The sequence below is a fragment of the Heptranchias perlo genome, unplaced genomic scaffold (genome assembly GCF_035084215.1).
Source record: "Heptranchias perlo isolate sHepPer1 unplaced genomic scaffold, sHepPer1.hap1 HAP1_SCAFFOLD_786, whole genome shotgun sequence".
Lineage (NCBI taxonomy): Eukaryota > Metazoa > Chordata > Chondrichthyes > Hexanchiformes > Hexanchidae > Heptranchias > Heptranchias perlo.
This window is the reverse complement of record NW_027139820.1, coordinates 54,762-74,831: the sequence shown is the minus strand read 5'-3', so window position 1 is coordinate 74,831 and position 20,070 is coordinate 54,762. Positions and strand designations below refer to the sequence as shown.

General features: G+C 51.9%; 1 protein-coding gene across 1 annotated transcript in view; it reads left to right on the top strand.

Moving 5' to 3' along the window:
- Window positions 1-2,677: 2,677 nt before the first annotated feature.
- LOC137319260 (myosin-binding protein C, cardiac-type-like) overlaps window positions 2,678-20,070 on the top strand; it is a gene marked incomplete at its 5' end in the record, with an annotated part of 68,544 nt that continues 51,151 nt past the window's right edge. Inside the window, 4 exons of the mRNA XM_067981548.1 lie at window positions 2,678-2,810; window positions 10,320-10,444; window positions 10,924-11,029; window positions 18,945-19,111. Coding sequence (XP_067837649.1) covers window positions 2,678-2,810; window positions 10,320-10,444; window positions 10,924-11,029; window positions 18,945-19,111 — 531 coding nt within the window. The remainder of the gene's footprint in view (window positions 2,811-10,319; window positions 10,445-10,923; window positions 11,030-18,944; window positions 19,112-20,070) is intronic.

Below are 20,070 nucleotides of genomic sequence, written 5' to 3'. Positions count from 1 at the left end.
GGGGACAGTGAGAGAGTGGGGGGGACAGTGGGAGAGTGAGGGGGGACAGTGAGAGAGTGAGGGGGACAGTGAGAGAGTGAGGGGGACAGTGAGAGAGTGAGGGGGACAGTGAGAGAGTGAGGGGGACAGTGAGAGAGTGAGGGGGACAGTGAGAGAGTGAGGGGACAGTGAGAGAGTGAGGGGGACAGTGAGAGAGTGAGGGGGACAGTGAGAGAGTGAGGGGGACAGTGAGAGAGTGAGGGGGGACAGTGAGAGAGTGAGGGGGACAGTGAGAGAGTGAGGGCGACAGTGAGAGAGTGGGGGGGACAGTGAGAGAGTGAGGGGGACAGTGAGAGAGTGAGGGGGACAGTGAGAGAGTGAGGGGGACAGTGAGAGAGTGAGGGGGGACAGTGAGAGAGTGAGGGGGACAGTGAGAGAGTGAGGGGGACAGTGAGAGAGTGAGGGCGACAGTGAGAGAGTGGGGGGGACAGTGAGAGAGTGAGGGGACAGTGAGAGAGTGAGGGGGACAGTGAGAGAGTGAGGGGGACAGTGAGAGAGTGAGGGGGACAGTGAGAGAGTGAGGGGGACAGTGAGAGAGTGAGGGGGACAGTGAGAGAGTGAGGGGGACAGTGAGAGAGTGGGTGGGACAGTGAGAGAGTGGGGGGGACAGTGAGAGAGTGGCGGGGACAGTGAGAGAGTGGGGGGGACAGTGAGAGAGTGAGGGGGACAGTGAGAGAGTGGGGGGAACAGTGAGAGAGTGAGGGGGACAGTGAGAGAGTGAGGGGGACAGTGAGAGAGTGAGGGGGACAGTGAGAGAGTGAGGGGGACAGTGAGAGAGTGAGGGGGACAGTGAGAGAGTGAGGGGGGACAGTGAGAGAGTGATGGGGGACAGTGAGAGAGTGAGGGGGACAGTGAGAGAGTGAGGGGGACAGTGAGAGAGTGAGGGGGGACAGTGAGAGAGTGAGGGGGACAGTGAGAGAGTGAGGGGGACAGTGAGAGAGTGAGGGGGACAGTGAGAGAGTGAGGGGGACAGTGAGAGAGTGAGGGGGACAGTGAGAGAGTGAGGGGGACAGTGAGAGAGTGAGGGGGACAGTGAGAGAGTGAGGGGGACAGTGAGAGAGTGAGGGGGACAGTGAGAGAGTGGGGGGGACAGTGAGAGAGTGAGGGGGACAGTGAGAGAGTGAGGGGGACAGTGAGAGAGTGAGGGGGACAGTGAGAGAGTGAGGGGTGGGGTCCCGGTGTGTGAGGGAGGTCCCGGTGGGTGAGGGGCGGTCCTGGTGGGTGAGGGGGGTACTCGGTGGGTAAGGGGGGACTCGGGGTGAGGGGGGACTCGGGGTGAGGGGGGGGACTCGGTGGGTGAGGGGGAGTTGGGGACTCGGTGGGTAAGGGGGGGTCCCGGTGGGTGACGGGGGGGACTCGGTGTGAGGGGGGGGTCCCGGTGGGTGAGGGGGGGTTGGGGACTCGGTGGGTGAGGGGGGACTCGGGGTGAGGGGGGACTCGGGGTGAGGGGGGGGACTCGGTGGGTGAGGGGGAGTTGGGGACTCGGTGGGTAAGGGGGGGTCCCGGTGGGTGACGGGGGGGACTCGGTGTGAGGGGGGGGTCCCGGTGGGTGAGGGGGGGTTGGGGACCCGGTGTGTGAGGGGGGGTTGGGGTCCCGGTGTGTGACGGGGGGTACTCGGTGTGAGGGGGGGGTCCTGGTGGGTGAGGGGGGGTTGGGGTCCCGGTGGGTGACGGGGGGTTGGGGTCCCGGTGAGTGACGGGGGGTTGGGGTCCCGGTGGGTGACGGGGGGTTGGGGTCCCGGTGAGTGACGGGGGGTTGGGGTCCCGGTGGGTGAGGGGGGACTCGGGGCGAGGGGGGACTCGGGGCGAGGGGGGGTTGGGGTCCCGGTGGGTGAGGGGGGACTCGGGGCGAGGGGGGGTTGGGGTCCCGGTTGGTGAGGGGGGGTTGGGGTCCCGGTGGGTGACGGGGGGTTGGGGTCCCGGTGGGTGACGGGGGGTTGGGGACTCGGTGGGTGAGGGGGGGTTGGGGTCCCGGTGGGTGACGGGGGGTTGGGGACCCGGTGGGTGAGGGGGGGTTGGGGTCCCGGTGGGTGAGGGGGGGGTCCCGGTGGGTGAGGGGGGGTTGGGGTCCCGGTGGGTGAGGGGGGGTTGGGGTCCCGGTGGGTGAGGGGGGGTTGGGGTCCCGGTGGGTGAGGGGGGGTTGGGGTCCCGGTGGGTGAGGGGGGTACTCGGTGTGAGGGGGGGGTCCCGGTGGGTGAGGGGGGGTTGGGGTCCCGGTGGTGAGGGGGGACTCGGGGCGAGGGGGGGTTGGGGTCCCGGTGGGTGAGGGGGGGTTGGGGTCCCGGTGGGTGAGGGGGGACTCGGGGCGAGGGGGGACTCGGGGCGAGGGGGGGTTGGGGTCCCGGTGGGTGAGGGGGGGTTGGGGTCCCGGTGGGTGACGGGGGGTTGGGGTCCCGGTGGGTGAGGGGGGGTTGGGGTCCCGGTGGGTGACGGGGGGTTGGGGTCCCGGTGGGTGACGGGGGGTTGGGGTCCCGGTGGGTGACGGGGGGTTGGGGTCCCGGTGGGTGAGGGGGGGTCCCGGTGTGTGACGGGGGGTTGGGGTCCCGGTGGGTGACGGGGGATTGGGGTCCCGGTGGGTGAGGGGGCACTCGGGACGAGGACCTGTCCCCAATCTCTGCGGGTGCTTGTTATACTCCAGCCTTCCTGAAGAAGCTCGAGCCGGCCTATCAGGTGGACAAGGGGCAGAGGATGAAGCTGCTGGTCGAGGTGACTGATCCGGACACGGAGGTGAAATGGATGAAGAATGGGCAGGAAATTGAGGTCAGCGGCAGGTGAGAGATGGGAACCGACCAATAGATCACACCGGGGGGAAGGAGGGCGAATGGGGGGGACAGGGGGACAGGGGGAGCGACGGGGAGTATCACAGTAGGTGAAGTACAGGAGGAGGCCATTCAGCCCATAGTACCTGTGCCATCTCTTTGAAAGAGCTCTCCAATTAGTCCCATTCCCCTGCTCTTTCCCCTTAACCCTGTAAATTTTTTCCCTTCAAGTATTTAAACTAATTCCCTTTTGAAAGTTATTATTGAATCTGCTTCCACCGCCCTCTCAGGCAGTGAATTCCAGATCATCACAACTCACTGTGTAAAAAAATTCTCATCACCTCCCCCTCTGGTTCTTTTACCGATCACCTTAAATCTGTATCCCCTGGTTACCGACCCTCCTGTCACTGGAAACAGTTTCTCCTTATTTACTCTATCAGAACCCTTCATGATTTTGAATACCTCGATCAAATCTCCTCTCAACCTTCTCTGTTCCAAGGAGAACATTCCCAGCTTCTCCAGTCTATCCATTCAACTGAAGTCCCTCATCCCTGGAATCATTCTAGTAAATCTCTTCTGCACCCTCTCTAAGGCCTTCACATCCTTCCTAAAGTGTGATGCCCAGAATTGAACACAATACTCCAGCTGTGGCCGAACCAGTGTTTTATAAAGGTTTAGCATAACTTCCTTGCTTTTGTACTCTGTGCCTCTATTAATAAATCCCAGGATCTCAGATGTTTTTTTAACAGCCTTCTCAACCTGTCCTGTCACCTTCAAAGATTTGTGTACATTCACCCCCAGGTCTCTCTGTTCCTGCACCCCCTTTTTGTACCCTTTAGTTTATACTGCCTCTCCTCATTCTTCATATCAAAATGTATCACTTCACACTTCTCTGTGTTAAATTGCATCTGCCATGTGTCTGCCCATTTCACCAGTCTCTCTCTGTCCTCCTGAAGTCTGTTACTATCCTCCTCATTGTTTATACATTTCCGAGTTTGTGTCATCTACAAACTCTGAAATTATACCCTCGATACCCAAGTCTAGATCATTAATATATATCAAAAAGAGCAGTGGTCCTAACACTGACCCCTGGGGAACACCACTGTATACTTCCCTCCAGTCTGAAAAACAACCGTTCACCACGACTCTCTGTTTTCTGTCCCCTGGACAATTTCATATCCACACTGACACTGTCCCTTTAATCCCATGGGCTTTAATTTTATTAACAGGTCTATTATGTGGCACTTTATCAAATGCCTTTTGAAAGTCCCCACACACAACAACCACACTCCCCTCATCAACCCTCTCCGTTACTTCATCAAAGAACTCAATCAAGTTAGTCTAACATGGGTTTATCCCTCTCCCCTTTTTTGAACAGGGGTGTAACATTTACAATCCTCCAGTCCTCCGGCACAGTCCCCATATCCAGGGAGGATTGGAAGATTGTGACCAGAGCCTCTGCAATTTCCACCCTTACTTCCCTCAGTAACCGAGGATGGAGACCATCTGGACCGGGTGACTTTTCTACTTTGAGTACTGTCAATCTTTTAGGTCCCTCCTCTATCTATTTTTATCCTCTCCAATATCACTACTACCTCCTCCTTTACTGTGACATTGGCAGAATCCTCTCCTCCATTGAAGACCGATGTGAATTATTCATTTATTACCTCAGCCATTCCCCCGACCTCCACAAGATCATCTTTTTTATCCCCAATCGGCCCCACCCTCTCCTTTGACTCCCCTTTTACTATTTATATGTTTATAAGAGACTTTTGGGTTTCCTTTTATGTTACTCACTAATCTATTCTCACACTCACTCTCTGTGTCCCTCTTATTCCCTTTTTTAGATCTCCCCTGTACTTTCTGTATTCAGCTTCGTTCTCTACTGTATTATGAACATTACGTTTGTCAGAAGCCTCCTTTTTCTGTTTCACTTTACTCTCTATATCTTTAGTCATCCAGGGAGCTCTAGCTTTGGATGCCCTTCATTTTCCCCTCATGGGAATGTGTCTATTCTGTACCCGAACCATCTCCTCCTTGAGGGCCTCCCATTGTTCAGTTACTGTTTTACCCAATAATTTTTGATTCCAATCCACCTGGGCAAGATCCCTTTCTAACTCACTGAAATTAGACCTCCTCCAGTTAAGTATTTTCACATTTGATTGTTCCTTGTCCTTTTCCATAACTATTTTAAACCTAATGATATTATGATCGCTGTTCCCCAAATGCTCCCCCACTGAAACATGCTCCACTTCATTCCTCAGAACTGCTTCCTTCTTTGTTGGGCTGGAAACACACTAATCATGAAAGTACTCTTACACTCATTTCAGGAATTCCTCCTCCTCTTTGTCCTTTATACTGTTACTATCCCAGTCTATATTGGGATAATTGAAGTCCCCCATGATTACTACTCTAAGTTCTTGCATCTTTCTGTAAATCGACTGCAAATTTGCTTCTCTATTTCCTTCCCATTATTTGGTGACCTATAGTATACACCCATTAGTGTAATAGCTCATTATTGTTCCTTAATTCTAACCAAATAGATTCTGTCTTTGACCCTTCAACTATATCATCCCTTTCCAGTGCAACAATAGTTTCTTTGATCAATACTGTCACCCCCCCACCCCCGTCCTTTCTTTCCTGCCCTATCTTTCCTGAATACCTTGTAGCCAGGAATATTAAGTTCCCAATCCTCTCCTTCTTTGAGCCAGGTCCCTGTTATTGCCATTATATCATAGTCCCATGATGCGATTTGTCTCTGCGGCTCACCAACCTTATTTACCATGCTACGTGCATTTACGCACATGCACTCAAATCTTATCTTAGACTGCGTCCCATTCGCCCCCCGTCTGAGCCCTCCCATTTCTGAGCTGTTCTTTACTCCAGTTCTATTTGTCTCTCCCAATCCTCTGTGCACCTTGTTTCTCCTCTCTAATGTTTCATCCTGGTGCCCATCCCCCTGCCAAATTAGTTTAAACCCTCCCCCACAGCACTAGTTAACCTCCCCGTGAGGACATTGGTCCCAGCTCTGTTGAGGTGCAACCTGTCCATCTTGAACAGATCCCTCCTTCCCCAGGACTGCTTCCAATACCCCAGGTATCTGAAGCTCTCCCTCCTGCACCATTTCTCCAGCCACGCATTAACCTGTTTTATCCTATATTCCAATACTCACTAGCGCGAGGCACTGGGAATAATCCAGAGATTATTACCTTTGAGGTCCTGCTTTTTAACTTCCTCCCCTAGCTCCTGAATCTCTGACTGCAGGACCTCGACCCTTTTCCTTCCTATGTCATTGGTTCCCACATGGATCATGACTTTTACCCTGGCACCATGGAGACAACACACCATGTGAGACTCACGTCTGCATTTGCAGAAACGTCTGTCTGTCCCCCTGACTATCGAATGCCCTATAACAACTGCATTTCTTTTGCTCGCAGTGCAGTCGAGTCTCCCATGTGCTATCCACAAAACTCTCAGCTTTCCGTATGCATTGTAGTGACACCAGCCGTCCCTCAAGCTCAAAAATTCTGAGCTGCAGCTCGAGCAGTCGGTGGCACTTCCTGCACATGTGGTTTTCCAGGACACACAGTGTTCTGGAGTTCACACGTGACACAGGATGTGCATGCGACGGGCCCCAGCTGTGCTGCCATGTGAGCTACACTTATTTAAACTGTTTGTTTAGCTTTAAGGCAATTTACTATTCAGCTAACACTAAAACACTGACCACTGAGAACAATAACCATTAAAAACACTAACCAATAAAGTAAATACTTACTGACTTACCCTCGGCGCTGCTCCTTGCCTTGATTCCTCGTGCTGCTCCCTTTCAGTCTCAGTCTATAGTTCTTTGTTTAAATCACTTAGTGCCTCCTCCCAAATCTGCACATAATTCCCACACTCACCAAATTCCCAGTGGAATGAGTAACGGGGAGGGTCGAGGCGGGAGAGGGGAGGGTCGAGGCGAGAGAGGGGAGGGTCGAGGCGAGAGGGGGGGGGTCGAGGCGAGAGAGGGGAGGGTCGAGGCGGGAGAGGGGAGGGTCGAGGCGGGAGAGGGGAGGGTCGAGGCGAGAGAGGGGAGGGTCGAGGCGGGAGAGGGGAGGGTCGAGGCGAGAGAGGGGGGGGTCGAGGCGAGAGAGGGGAGGGTCGAGGCGGGAGGGTCACGGAGGGAGAGGGGAGGGTCAAGGCGGGAGGGTCACGGAGGGAGAGGGGAGGGTCGAGGCGGGAGAGTCACGGAGGGAGAGGGGGGGGTCGAGGCGGGAGGGTCACGGCGGGAGAGGGGAGGGTCGAGGCGGGAGGGTCACGGAGGGAGAGGGGGGGGTCGAGGCGGGAGCGGGGAGGGTCGAGGCGGGAGGGTCACGGAGGGAGAGGGGGGGGTCGAGGCGGGAGGGTCACGGAGGGAGAGGGGAGGGTCGAGGCGGGAGGGTCACGGAGGGAGAGGGGAGGGTCGAGGCGGGAGCGGGAGGGTCGCAGCACCAGGAGACCACAATTGTGAGTATCCCTGGGGATAAGAAGGAGGAGTGAGACAGTCAGACAGTGAGGGGAAGTGTCAATCTCTGTTGGTCAGTGAGGGGCCAGGGGATTACACTGTGATTACTGAGATGCGACTACAGCTGTCTCCTTCCTGCCCATGTCATCCTCCTAATCTCTCGGTTTCTCTCTCTCCCTATTTTGGATCGGGCTCTTCATCCTCTGACTGGCCGTCTCCAACCCGTCAATCAACACAGCAAGTAAGTGACTGTTGTAACCTCAACCACAGCCTGTTTATTACCCTTCTGTTTATTGATTCCTGCCCTGCTCCTGCTCCTGCCCATGTCCTGTGCATGGTGAATGGATGGAATCAGACTCAATGTCCCATCCTGTGCTAATCCGAACAGAATTCTCATTCATTTGGGCCGGGCAATGAAGAGGCAATGTTCCAAACGACCGCAGAGAGGAAACTCGTCTCCTGCCAGTGTGGGCAGACTCGCAGGGTGAATGGTGGGTGGTAGCAGGGTGTATTTTTTAAAAATTCGTTCATGGGATGTGGGCGTCGCTGGCGAGGCCGGCATTTATTGCCCATCCCTAATTGCCCTTGAGAAGGTGGTGGTGAGCCGCCTTCTTGAACCGCTGCAGTCCGTGTGGTGAAGGTTCTCCCACAGTGCTGTTAGGAAGGGAGTTCCAGGATTTTAACCCAGCGACAATGAAGGAACGGCGATATATTTCCAAGTCGGGATGGTGTGTGACTTGGAGGGGAACGTGCAGGTGGTGTTGTTCCCATGTGCCTGCTGCCCTTGTCCTCCTAGGTGGTAGAGGTCGCAGGTTTGGGAGGTGCTGTCGAAGAAGCCTTGGCGAGTTGCTGCAGTGCATCCTGTGGATGGTACACACTGCAGCCACAGTGCGCCGGTGGTGAAGGGAGTGAATGTTTAGGGTGGTGGATGGGGTGCCAATCAAGCGGGCTGCTTTGTCTTGGATGGTGTCGAGCTTCTTGAGTGTTGTTGGAGCTGCACTCATCCAGGCAAATGGAGAGTATTCCATCACACTCCTGACTTGTGCCTTGTAGATGGTGGAAAGGCTTTGAGGAGTCAGGAGGTGAGTCACTCGCCGCAGAATACCCAGCCTCTGACCTGCTCTCGTAGCCACAGTATTTATATGGCTGGTCCAGTTAAGTTTCTGGTCAATGGTGACCCCCAGGATGTTGATGGTGGGGGATTTGGCGATGGTAATGCTGTTGAATGTCAAGGGGAGGTGGTTAGACTCTCTCTTGTTGGAGATGGTCATTGCCTGGCACTTGTGTCCGTGTGGGGGTGGTACAGTCGGTGTCTGTGTGGGGTGGTACAATCAGTGTCTGTGTGGGGTGGTACAATCAGTGTCCGTGTGGGGGTGGTACAGTCGGTTTCTGTGTGGGGGTGGTACAGTCGGTGTCCGTGTGGGGGTGGTACAGTCGGTGTCCGTGTTGGGGTGGTACAGTCGGTGTCCGTGTGGGGGTGGTACAGTCGGTGTCCGTGTTGGGGTGGTACAGTCGGTGTCCGTGTGGGGGTGGTACAGTCGCTTTCTGTGTGGGGGTGGTACAGTCGGAGTCTGTGTGGGGGTGGTACAGTCGGAGTCTGTGTGGGGGTGGTACAGTCGGTGTCCGTGTTGGGGTGGTACAGTCGGTGTCCGTGTGGGGGTGGTACAGTCGGTGTCCGTGTGGGGGTGGTACAGTCGGTGTCCGTGTTGGGGTGGTACAGTCGGTGTCCGTGTGGGGGTGGTACAGTCGCTTTCTGTGTGGGGGTGGTACAGTCGGAGTCTGTGTGGGGGTGGTACAGTCGGAGTCTGTGTGGGGGTGGTACAGTTGGTGTCTGTGTGGGGGTGGTACAGTCGGAGTCTGTGTGGGGGTGGTACAGTCGGAGTCTGTCTGGGGGTGGTACAGTCGGAGTCTGTGTGTGGGGTGGTACAGTTGGTGTCTGTGTGGGGGTGGTACAGTCGGTGTCCGTGTGGGGGTGGTACAGTCGGTGTCCGTGTGGGGGTGGTACAGTCGGTGTCCGTGTGGGGGTGGTACAGTCGGTGTCCGTGTGGGGGTGGTACAGTCGGTGTCCGTGTGGGGGTGGTACAGTCGGTGTCCGTGTGGGGGTGGTACAGTCGGTGTCCGTGTGGGGGTGGTACAGTCGGTGTCCGTGTGGGGGTGGTACAGTCGGTGTCCGTGTGGGGGTTGTACAGTCGGTGTCCGTGTGGGGGTGGTACAGTCGGTGTCCGTGTGGGGGTGGTACAGTCGGTGTCCGTGTGGGGGTGGTACAGTCGGTGTCCGTGTGGGGGTGGTACAGTCGGTGTCCGTGTGGGGGTGGTACAGTCGGTGTCCGTGTGGGGGTGGTACAGTCGGTGTCCGTGTGGGGGTGGTACAGTCGGTGTCCGTGTGGGGGTGGTACTGTCGGTGTCCGTGTGGGGGTGGTACTGTCGGTGTCCGTGTGGGGGTGGTACAGTCGGTGTCCGTGTGGGGGTGGTACAGTCGGTGTCCGTGTGGGGGTGGTACAGTCGGAGTCTGTGTGGGGGTGGTACAGTCGGTGTCCGTGTGGGGGTGGTACAGTCGGTGTCCGTGTGGGGGTGGTACAGTCGGAGTCTGTCTGGGGGTGGTACAGTCGGAGTCTGTGTGGGGGTGGTACAGTCGGTGTCCGTGTGGGGGTGGTACAGTCAGTGTCCGTGTGGGGGTGGTACAGTCGGTGTCCGTGTGGGGGTGGTACAGTCGGAGTCTGTGTGGGGGTGGTACAGTCGGTGTCCGTGTGGGGGTGGTACAGTCGGTGTCCGTGTGGGGGTGGTACAGTCGGTGTCCGTGTGGGGGTGGTACAGTCGGTGTCCGTGTGGGGGTGGTACAGTCGGTGTCCGTGTGGGGGTGGTACAGTCGGTGTCCGTGTGGGGGTGGTACAGTCGGTGTCCGTGTGGGGGTGGTACAGTCGGAGTCCGTGTGGGGGTGGTACAGTCGGTGTCCGTGTGGGGGTGGTACAGTCGGAGTCTGTGTGGGGGTGGTGATATTAGCCATTTTCACGGACCAATCTCTGCCCTTTCTGCCAGGTTCATCTTTGAAAGTATTGGGAATAAGCGGATTCTGACCATCAACCACTGCTCCCTGGCGGATGACGCAGCCTATCAGTGTGTGGTGGGAGATGACAAGAGCATCACCGAGGTCTTCGTAAAAGGTATCGACAAACGACAGCCACCGTCCCGACCCGGCTGTGTCCGTGTGGGAGGGGCCGTGTCCGTGTGGGAGGGTCCGTGTCCATGTGGGAAGGGCCGTGTCAGTGTGGGAGGAGCCGTGTCCGTGTGGGAGGGTCCGTGTCCATGTGGGAAGGGCCGTGTCAGTGTGGGAGGAGCCGTGTCCGTGTGGGAGGGTCCGTGTCCATGTGGGAAGGGCCGTGTCAGTGTGGGAGGAGCCGTGTCCGTGTGGGAGGGTCCGTGTCCATGTGGGAGGGGCCGTGTTCATGTGGGAGGGTCCATGTCCTTGTGGGTGGGGCCGTGTCCGTGTGGGAGAGTCCGTGTCCGTGTGGGAGGGTCCGTGTCCATGTGGGAAGGGCCGTGTCAGTGTGGGAGGGTCCGTATCCGTGAGGGTGGGTCCGTGTCCGTGCGGGAGGGGCCGTGTCCATGTCCCTGCTGACCCACTGTACTTTCTCCCTGACAGAGCCCCCCGTGCAAATAGTGCAGCCCCTGGAGGACCAGGCAGTGATGGTGGGCGAGAGAGTGGAGTTTGAGCTCGAGGTGTCTGAGGAAGGAGCTCTGGTCAAATGGTAAGAGGCGCAGTACAGTCGGACATCACAGACCCGTCACACTGCGGTACAGTCTTACGTCACGGACCCGTCACACTGCGGTACAGTCGGACATCACAGACCCGTCACACTGCGGTACAGTCGGACATCACAGACCCGTCACACTGCGGTACAGTCGGACATCACAGACCCATCACACTGCGGTACAGTCGGACATCACAGACCCGTCACACTGCGGTACAGTCGGACGTCACAGACCCGTCACACTGCGGTACAGTCGGACATCACAGACCCGTCACACTGCGGTACAGTCGGACATCACAGACCCGTCACACTGCGGTACAGTCGGACATCACAGACCCGTCACACTGCGGTACAGTCGGACATCACAGACCCGTCACACTGCGGTACAGTCGGACGTCACAGACCCGTCACACTGCGGTACAGTCGGACGTCACAGACCCGTCACACTGCGGTACAGTCGGACATCACAGACCCGTCACACTGCGGTACAGTCGGACATCACAGACCCGTCACACTGCGGTACAGTCGGACATCACAGACCCGTCACACTGCGGTACAGTCGGACATCACAGACCCGTCACACTGCAGTACAGTCGGACATCACAGACCCGTCACACTGCGGTACAGTCGGACGTCACAGACCCGTCACACTGCGGTACAGTCGGACGTCACAGACCCGTCACACTGCAGCACAGTCGGACATCACAGACCCGTCACACTGCAAGTTTCTTTCCTCCAGTTGCACAGACACCTCTGGGGCGTTGGTGTCAGGTTGTGTATTAATTTATTTTGCCCCGAGCTCCCTTTGTTAGCACCACAGGGTTTGCCACCTACAATCCTTCGAGCTGACATGCTCGGGGCAAAACGGAGACCAGTGGAAGAACGGCAGGTGGGTCAGACTGCCCGTGAGGTGCCCTGTGTCCCCCTGTCACTCACCCAAACATGTGCGGATGGAGGGAGTGAGCCTCACCTTGTGTGACATTGTTGGTGGGTCTTCCTCTTCCCACTGGCACTGTGCCAGCCGACCCCCGGTGGCATCACGCTGAGCATCGAACGCCCGCTGTACCCCAACGCTGGAAAGGCCTCCAGCAGCCCCCCCAATCACAGCCTGCCCTGCTTCACGTGGTACAGCACGACAGGTTAAATTACGCAGACAGGTTGCACAGACTCGGCTTGTATTCCCTCGAATATAGAAGATTAAGGGGTGATCTAATTGAGGTGTTTAAGATGATTAAAGGATTTGACAGGATGGATAGAGAGAAACTATTTCCTCTGGTGGGGGGAGTCCAGAACAAGGGGGCAGAACCTTAAAATTAGAGCTGGGCCGTTCAGGGGTGATGTGAGGGAGCACTTCACACAAAGGGGAGTGGAAATCTGGAACTCTCTCCCCCAAAAAAGCTGTTGAGGCTGGGGGTCAATTTCAAGACTGAGATTGATTGATTTTTGTTGGGTGAGGGGATTAAGGGGTTATGGGTAGATGGAGTTAAGATACAGATCAGCCATGGCCTAATTGTTTGGCGGAACAGGCTCGAGGGGCTGAATGGCCTCCTCCTGTTCCTGTATTCACCCTCAGGAAATGTATCACTGGGGATATGTGGTGATAAACTGGAGAGCCCAGTGGTGAAAGGTAGAATACTGGAGCCTGGTCTTCAGTTGCTTCCAAACCTTTATTCTCAGAGCTCAACATTACACCCTCGATCAGCTCTCCTATAAAACGGATACAAGAGAGTCCCCAGTGATACTCACCACCTGAATACAATTAATACTAATTGCTATAAATCACACAAATAACAGATTCTCTTCTCTCTCTTTATGTATCAAGTTTATTTTTTTTATTTACAATACAAACAAAAATCAAACATTTCCATACTCTGTACAATTTATACTATTCTCAGTATTACATTGTGAGGTGACCCTTCCCCAGGACCCCAGATAATTTCTTTGTACATGTACCTCTTTTAGTAAAACAATCCGAGTGTTGATGGCTTGAATCTACCCATTTAATTTTAGAGATTCTTTCTCTCCAGCATTTGTTTCGAGCCAGCAATGTCAATCCGTAATCTTTTCTCACTCACATTTTTAATAGAGTGTACATTATCCCACAACGAACGATTGTCTACATAACATTCACTGGGTATACTATCTTCAGTACTCCCATTGTACAGGATATCACTCAAGATATTTGCCAAATCAAATCCCATATCCACTGCATCTACAAGAGTCAGTGTTTCAGCAGCCAGAGTACTTTTAACAACCCTTTGTATTTTCTTAGCTTCTCAAGCTAAAGGACAACCTTTCTCATTCTCACCCATAAGAAACACTATGAAACAAACTGCACTAGAATACCCATCAGGAAGATTAGTGTATGAAACATAGCTAAAGATAACTTGCTTCATTTTCTTTGGGTCACCTAAGGATGGGAACTTAAGTACACATTTATCTGTCTTTGATTTCCATAATGTTTTATTTGCCCTTAAAACATTCTCTACTGTGGGGTGTTTCATTGAAGTACTTAACTCAACACATCAAAACTAGCATCTGGTCTAGTCTGAGTGCATGATCAGTTCAAATGACCAATCAAACTACATAATTGTTCTGTCTCCTCTTTCGATATAACCTCACCTTTCTGTGATGACCTAGTACGATTCACGGGGCTGGGTGTAACACTCACTAAAGAGGACTGTTGGTTTAAAGTTAGACCAGACCCACTCCGCTTAAGAGCTAAACCAATGTATTTAAAAGCCCCACAGGCCTGACTCCCAATTTTAAATTCCAGTCTAATTTTATTAATGACGAATTTCTCAAATCCCACATTACGACCCCATCAGAAATCATCAACATGCATCATGAAGATACCTGAAAGTTTTCCACTGTGATACCAATAAAACATGGTGGGATCTGATTTTAGTTGAACTCAACCTATTTTCAGCAAAAGATCTCGCTGAAAAATACAATACCCTGGGAGCTTCATTCAGGCCCGAGGCCATTTGTTTAGTTTCCATAGTTTTCCTTCTCATCTGCTGCCTCTTTAGGCGGTTTCAGAAACACTCCTCTCTGAAAAGTATCGCCTGCAGAAATGCAGCTTTTATGTCAAGTGACCTACACTCCCATCAATATGTTGTCAAAAGATTTTTAAGATTACCTTTCCAGCTGTGGGAGAATCCACTCGAACATCTGTATCACCCAGGTTCTCTTCAAAACCCCTGGCTACCAACCTCACTTTAGCTTATAAGTCCCATCTGCAAGGACTCTCAGTACAAACCCATTTATACGACAAAGCTGGTCGACCCTTATCTGTTACCTCAGGATAAACTCTAAATTCTTTCCAACTATCTAACTCCCTTTGTTTTGCCTCTCTTACTCGTTTATCCTCAAGTTTATTGGCAGCCACCAAAACTTCACGATCATGAGGACTTCTGCTTCTAGTTCTGTTATGTGACTGTTCTGTGGTCTTTGTTTCATTGTCTGAACTAGTCAATCTATGTCCTCTACTTCCCCTTCTATATCTGTAGGGACTACGACTGTGAGATCTCCCTCTTTCGTCTCTAATTCGTGATCGTTTTCTCTCCTGAGATTCACTTCCGGACTCCCTGTCACTACTTTAACTCCACTTTCATACTCTCCACTCTGTTACCCCATTCTGCCAGTTCCATGGACCTCACTGCATGACCATCATCCTGAACATTCAACCAATTTTTAAACCTATCAGTAGCTGTGCCTGCAAGTCCCAAAATTGTTGCCTCCCTCCATTCATACGTCCCTTCTGGAACATATGTCACCCGTGTACCCACTTTGGGCAATTGTTCTGTGGATGTGATAGCTCTGTCATGTGTTTCGTGATCACTAACATTACCACTGTCCAGCCCTTGATCGACCTCAGTCTGTTCCTCATGAACCTCAACAAATAAATCATGGACATCTGTAGCACAAGTTGCCTTGTTTGCTTCTATCAACTGCTCAGAGTCCGAGATTTTATAATTAATTCCAATTAATCGTGAGGAATGAACCGTAACAGTTTGATTGCCTGTTGGACAAGTACGGTCTTACCATCACAACCTATTACCTTACCCGGGCCTTTCCATTCCCCAGGCCCTCTCTTTTACAGTATACCAAATCTCCTGAATTGAACTCTGTCTCAGATGGTCCAATACAATGCCTCAGTGCTGTATAATTTTCTCTGATATCTCAGCCTTGATAAAAGCCTCTCTTCCTGCATGCGTAGCATTTAAACGCTCAGAAAAAATGGCACTAACTATAGTATCTTCTAGAGCAGGAGGATTATCACAAAGAACAGAAGGTAATTTGGGATTGCGCCCATAGACTAGTTGGTAAGGACTGTATCCTTCAACATCTGAAGAGAATGCTTTGCATAAACTGCCCATGCGAGGGCAGTTGACAATTTACACTCTGGTCGATCAGCCAAAATTTGATGCACCATGCTATTAATCACAGCATGATTCCTTTCACAAAGACCATTGCTCAAAGGGCTCTCAGCTACAGTATTCATGACAATTATATTCATATTCTCACACATATCCCTGAACTCCACGTTAGTGAATTCACCTCCATTATTGGTCAAAAACTTTGCTGGTATCCCAAGTCTAGTCCCTATCCATTTGTCCAAAATTTTATCCAGAATAACCTTCTTCTCCTTACTTAGTGTAAAAATACTAAATCTCGTAGTCAGGTCATTAAAATGTAACATTTCTGTCTTTCTCCCATACCTTTAGATCCATGGCAACTACTTTGTTAAATTCACGTGCTAATGGAACACTTACACAGGACGTGGGGGTGTCTGTCTATACTTCTTACAGATTTCACAGTTCTCACTAATCTCTTCTCTGAGCCTCGTCTAGTCCTCATCAACTACACCCGCATGTTTTAGCAGGATCTTTAAACATTGACAAGTAGGGTGTGCAAATTGTCTATAACTTTAAGACAATTTGTTTTTTTCTCTCTTATCCTTATCACCTGATGCCATTAATACTTGTCTAACACACTGATGAGAAACATCAGGTTTTATTAAGGGGATACAACAATGCCCTGATTGGGTAAACTGCAAATTAACCAATGATTGCCTCATCATGTTCCATGTCAAGTTTCATTTTTGCCTTTCTCATGGACGGTTTACCCAAAAGCAGCGATATCTCACTAGAGACCTCATCCGCATTTATAAAATGGCTTATTCCAGCTATCTTACATGGAATTACCTCAAGGTGTTGTCATCTCCAAACCTAAAACATGGGAAACTTTTATATCCCTTGCATTGACCCTCACTGCTTAGTGAATCAAGATAACATTTTAACCAATCTACTCCGCGTACAGTTGAAGTACATGAACTATCTGACATTGCACAATTAAAGGAATCTGCGACTAATACATTCATCACAGGATTAAAACTCCTTGTGACCAGTATAATCTGTTCATGTTCATCATTATCTTCTCTCCCTCAGAACTACTTTCTTCATGCGTCATTTCAAAGACCCTACATCTTCACTCTGGGTAATTTGCCTCATAATGATACTTAGAGTCACATCTAAAGCATGTACTGATGGTATTCCTGGAATTCATTCACCTGTTATTTCTGTCCCAATTTTGTTTTCTGTTGATATAACTGGATTTGCTGTACCTGCTTTCATCACCAATCTGGCTGTATTTTATCCTTCTGTCATATTGACGCCTGAGTCCGGTCTCTTGAAAATTTTGAAACCTGGTCTGGTGTCTGTGTTTAGTATCTGGAACATTTCGAAACCTGGTAACCCATCGAATCTTCCATTCTTTGTGTCACAGCGGAAGGCCCCATTTGTTCCATGAAGGCTGAAGGGAATGACTGTTTCCCCAGGAATTATTTTGAAGGCAGCAGGCATTTGATCCAACAGAGTCTCCTTTTCTGAGAACTGAACGCCAATTAGGACCAGTCGAGACACCTTAGCACAATCCAGTAATTTAAACACCAGTACCGATCCAGGGATTCCCAATTTGAACTTTGTCAACCTTTTGTACAATTTGTTAAAGTCCATGATATGCTCTCCCATTGGACGACTGCCCGTTTTCCGAAATCTATCAAGTGCTGACCAGGCCTCATAGTCACTTAACAGGTCATCTTTCATATAGATCAGATCAGAAATTCTATTAGAAAGGTAAAACCTTCATCATTATCCAAAAGATCTGCATCCATCTCAGAAAATACCTTACTTCTGATCTTACTTCATTCGGGAAGCGACGATGTCAAGACCATGCCTTGTTTTCCCTTTGGTGGAGTAATAACCTGTGACCACAGATCAAACCTCATTCTTCCATTGGTCATACGGGTCAAACTCTGAGAACATCGGAGAGAAATCGGACCTCGATGATTGAAACTTGCTTCCTGCCATTTTCCACAATGGCCACGAGGCTTTCACGTTTTGTTTTGTTTTATGTCCAAAAAAAATCATAGTTTCCAATCTCCAGCTTTAGGCAACCATCCTCTGCGACCATGTTCGAGATTGGATGGCCTGGTGTTAAAGGGTGGAATACAGGAGCATGGTCTTTAGTTACTTCCAACCTTTATTCACAGACAGACACAGACACACACACACACACACACACACACTGGATAAGCTCTCCTATAAAAAGGATACGTGAGTCCAAAATCGATACGCACCACCTGAATACAATTAACACTCATTGATATAAATCAGATGGGTACAATTAATATATGTAAAGTGTTGCATACGTTACCCACGGGATAGTCTGTGCCAGTGGCTGGAGTCATACCTAGCACAAAGGAAGATGGTAGTGGTTGTTGGAGGCCAATCATCTCAGCCCCAGGACATTGCTGCAGGAGTTCCCCAGGGCAGTGTCCGAGGCCCAACCATCTTCAGCTGCTTCATCAATGACCTTCCCTCCATCATAAGGTCAGAAATGGGGACGTTTGCTGATGATTGCACAGTGTTCAGTTCCATTCGCAACCACTCAAATAATGAAGCAGTCCGAGCCCGCATGCAGCAAGACCTGGACAACATCCAGGCTTGGGCTCATAAGTGGCAAGTAACATTCGCGCCAGACAATGATCATCTACAACAAGAGAGAGTCTAACCACCTCCCCTTGACATTCAACGGCATTACCATCGCCGAATCCCCCACCATCAACATCCTGGGGGTCAGCATTGACCGGAAGCTTAACTGGACCAGCCATATAAATACTGTGGCTACTAGAGCAGGTCAGAGGCTGGGTATTCTGCAGGGAGTGACTCACCTCCTGACTCCCCAAAGCCTTTCCACCATCTACAAGGCACAAGTCAGGAGTGTGATGGAATACTCTCCACTTGGCTGGATGAGTGCAGCTCCAACAACACTCAAGAAGCTCGACACCATCCAGGACAAAGCAGCCCGCTTGATTGGCATCCCATCCACCACCCTAAACATTCACTCCCTTCACCACTGGCTCACTGTGGCTGCAGTGTGCACCATCCACAGGATGCACTGCAGCAACTCGCCAAGGCTTCTTCGACAGCACCTCCCAAACCCGCGACCTCTACCACCAAGAAGGACAAGGGCAGCAGGCACATGGGAACAACACCACCTGCACGTTCCCCTCCAAGTCACACACCATCCCGACTTGGAAACATATCACCGTTCCTTCATCGTCGCTGGGTCAAAATCCTGGAACTCCCTTCCTAACAGCACTGTGGGAGAACCGTCACCACACGGACTGCAGCGGTTCAAGAAGGCGGCTCACCACCACCTTCTCGAGGGCAATTAGGGATGGGCAATAAATGCCGGGCTCGCCAGCGACGCCCACATCCCATGAACGAATAAAAAAAATCACACACACCCCAGGCCGTGTCCACACTGTGACTGTGACGTTTCTCACATCAATCGTCGTCCCCTGAAATGTGCTGTTTCCTTTTATCGTTTCCTTTGTGCGCAGGGAGAGGAACGGCCAGGAGCTGAAACGTGAGGAGACCTTCAAGTACCGCTTCAAAAAGGACGGCACGAAGCACACACTCTTCATCAACGAGGCCACCAAGGAGGACGGCGGTCACTACACTGCCAAAACCAACGGTGGCAAGTCTACGGCTGAGCTCATGGTGCAAGGTAAAAGGAGGCCTCCCCATGTCTGAACCTCCCCAGTCAGAGCAGCAGCCTCCCCCTATCTGATGGGACTATGAGCAGCAGCATTTCCCCCCCCCCGCCCCCGTCCCCCTACAAAGGCCTCCCTCCCCCCCCCCCCCCCAAGGCCTTGCCCCCCCTGTTTGCAATGCATTGCCTCAGCCACACGGGGCCTTGTGATAATTTCTGCCTGACGAGGGTGAGCAGAGATCAGGCATCACCCAGGCAGCCGAGGGCCGAGGCCTCAATAAGATGAACAGGGCCTGATGTGGAACGACCCAGGTTAAAAGGTTCGATCTGGTGTCAACCATGCCCACTGACATTTTGAGAGGTATTGATTAAGGAATTCTTTGCAAACAAATAGCAAGAAGGCAGTTGCAAACTATATAAATATAGAAATCTGGAGTTTTAACATGAAAATATAACAGAAGTGTCAAATACAGCTGCCATCTTTGCCAGTCTGAATGGTTTTAATTTCTTCTGCTTGAGTTTACTATATCTATACTTGAACATCCCTCAATAATGCACAAATATAAATCGATGTCTTGAATTGCTGTTCAGTTCACATGTAGTAGAAGACTGACCTCATTCATGATCAAGTCATGATGAACCTTTATAAAACACTGGTTCGACCACAACTGGAGTATTGTGTCCAGTTCTGGGCATCGCACTTTAGGAAGGATGTGAAGGCCTTAGAGAGGGTGCAGAAGAGATTTACTAGAATGGTTCCAGGGATGAGGGACTTCAGTTACGTGGATAGACTGGAGAAGCTGGGGTTGTTCTCCTTGGAACAGAGAAGGTTGAGTGGAGATTTGATCGAGGTGTTCAAAATCATGAAGGGTCTAGACAGAGTAGATAGAGAGAAACTGTTCCCATTGGTGGAAGGGTCAAGGACCAGAGGACACAGATTTAAGGTGATTGGCAAAAGAACCAAAGGTGACATG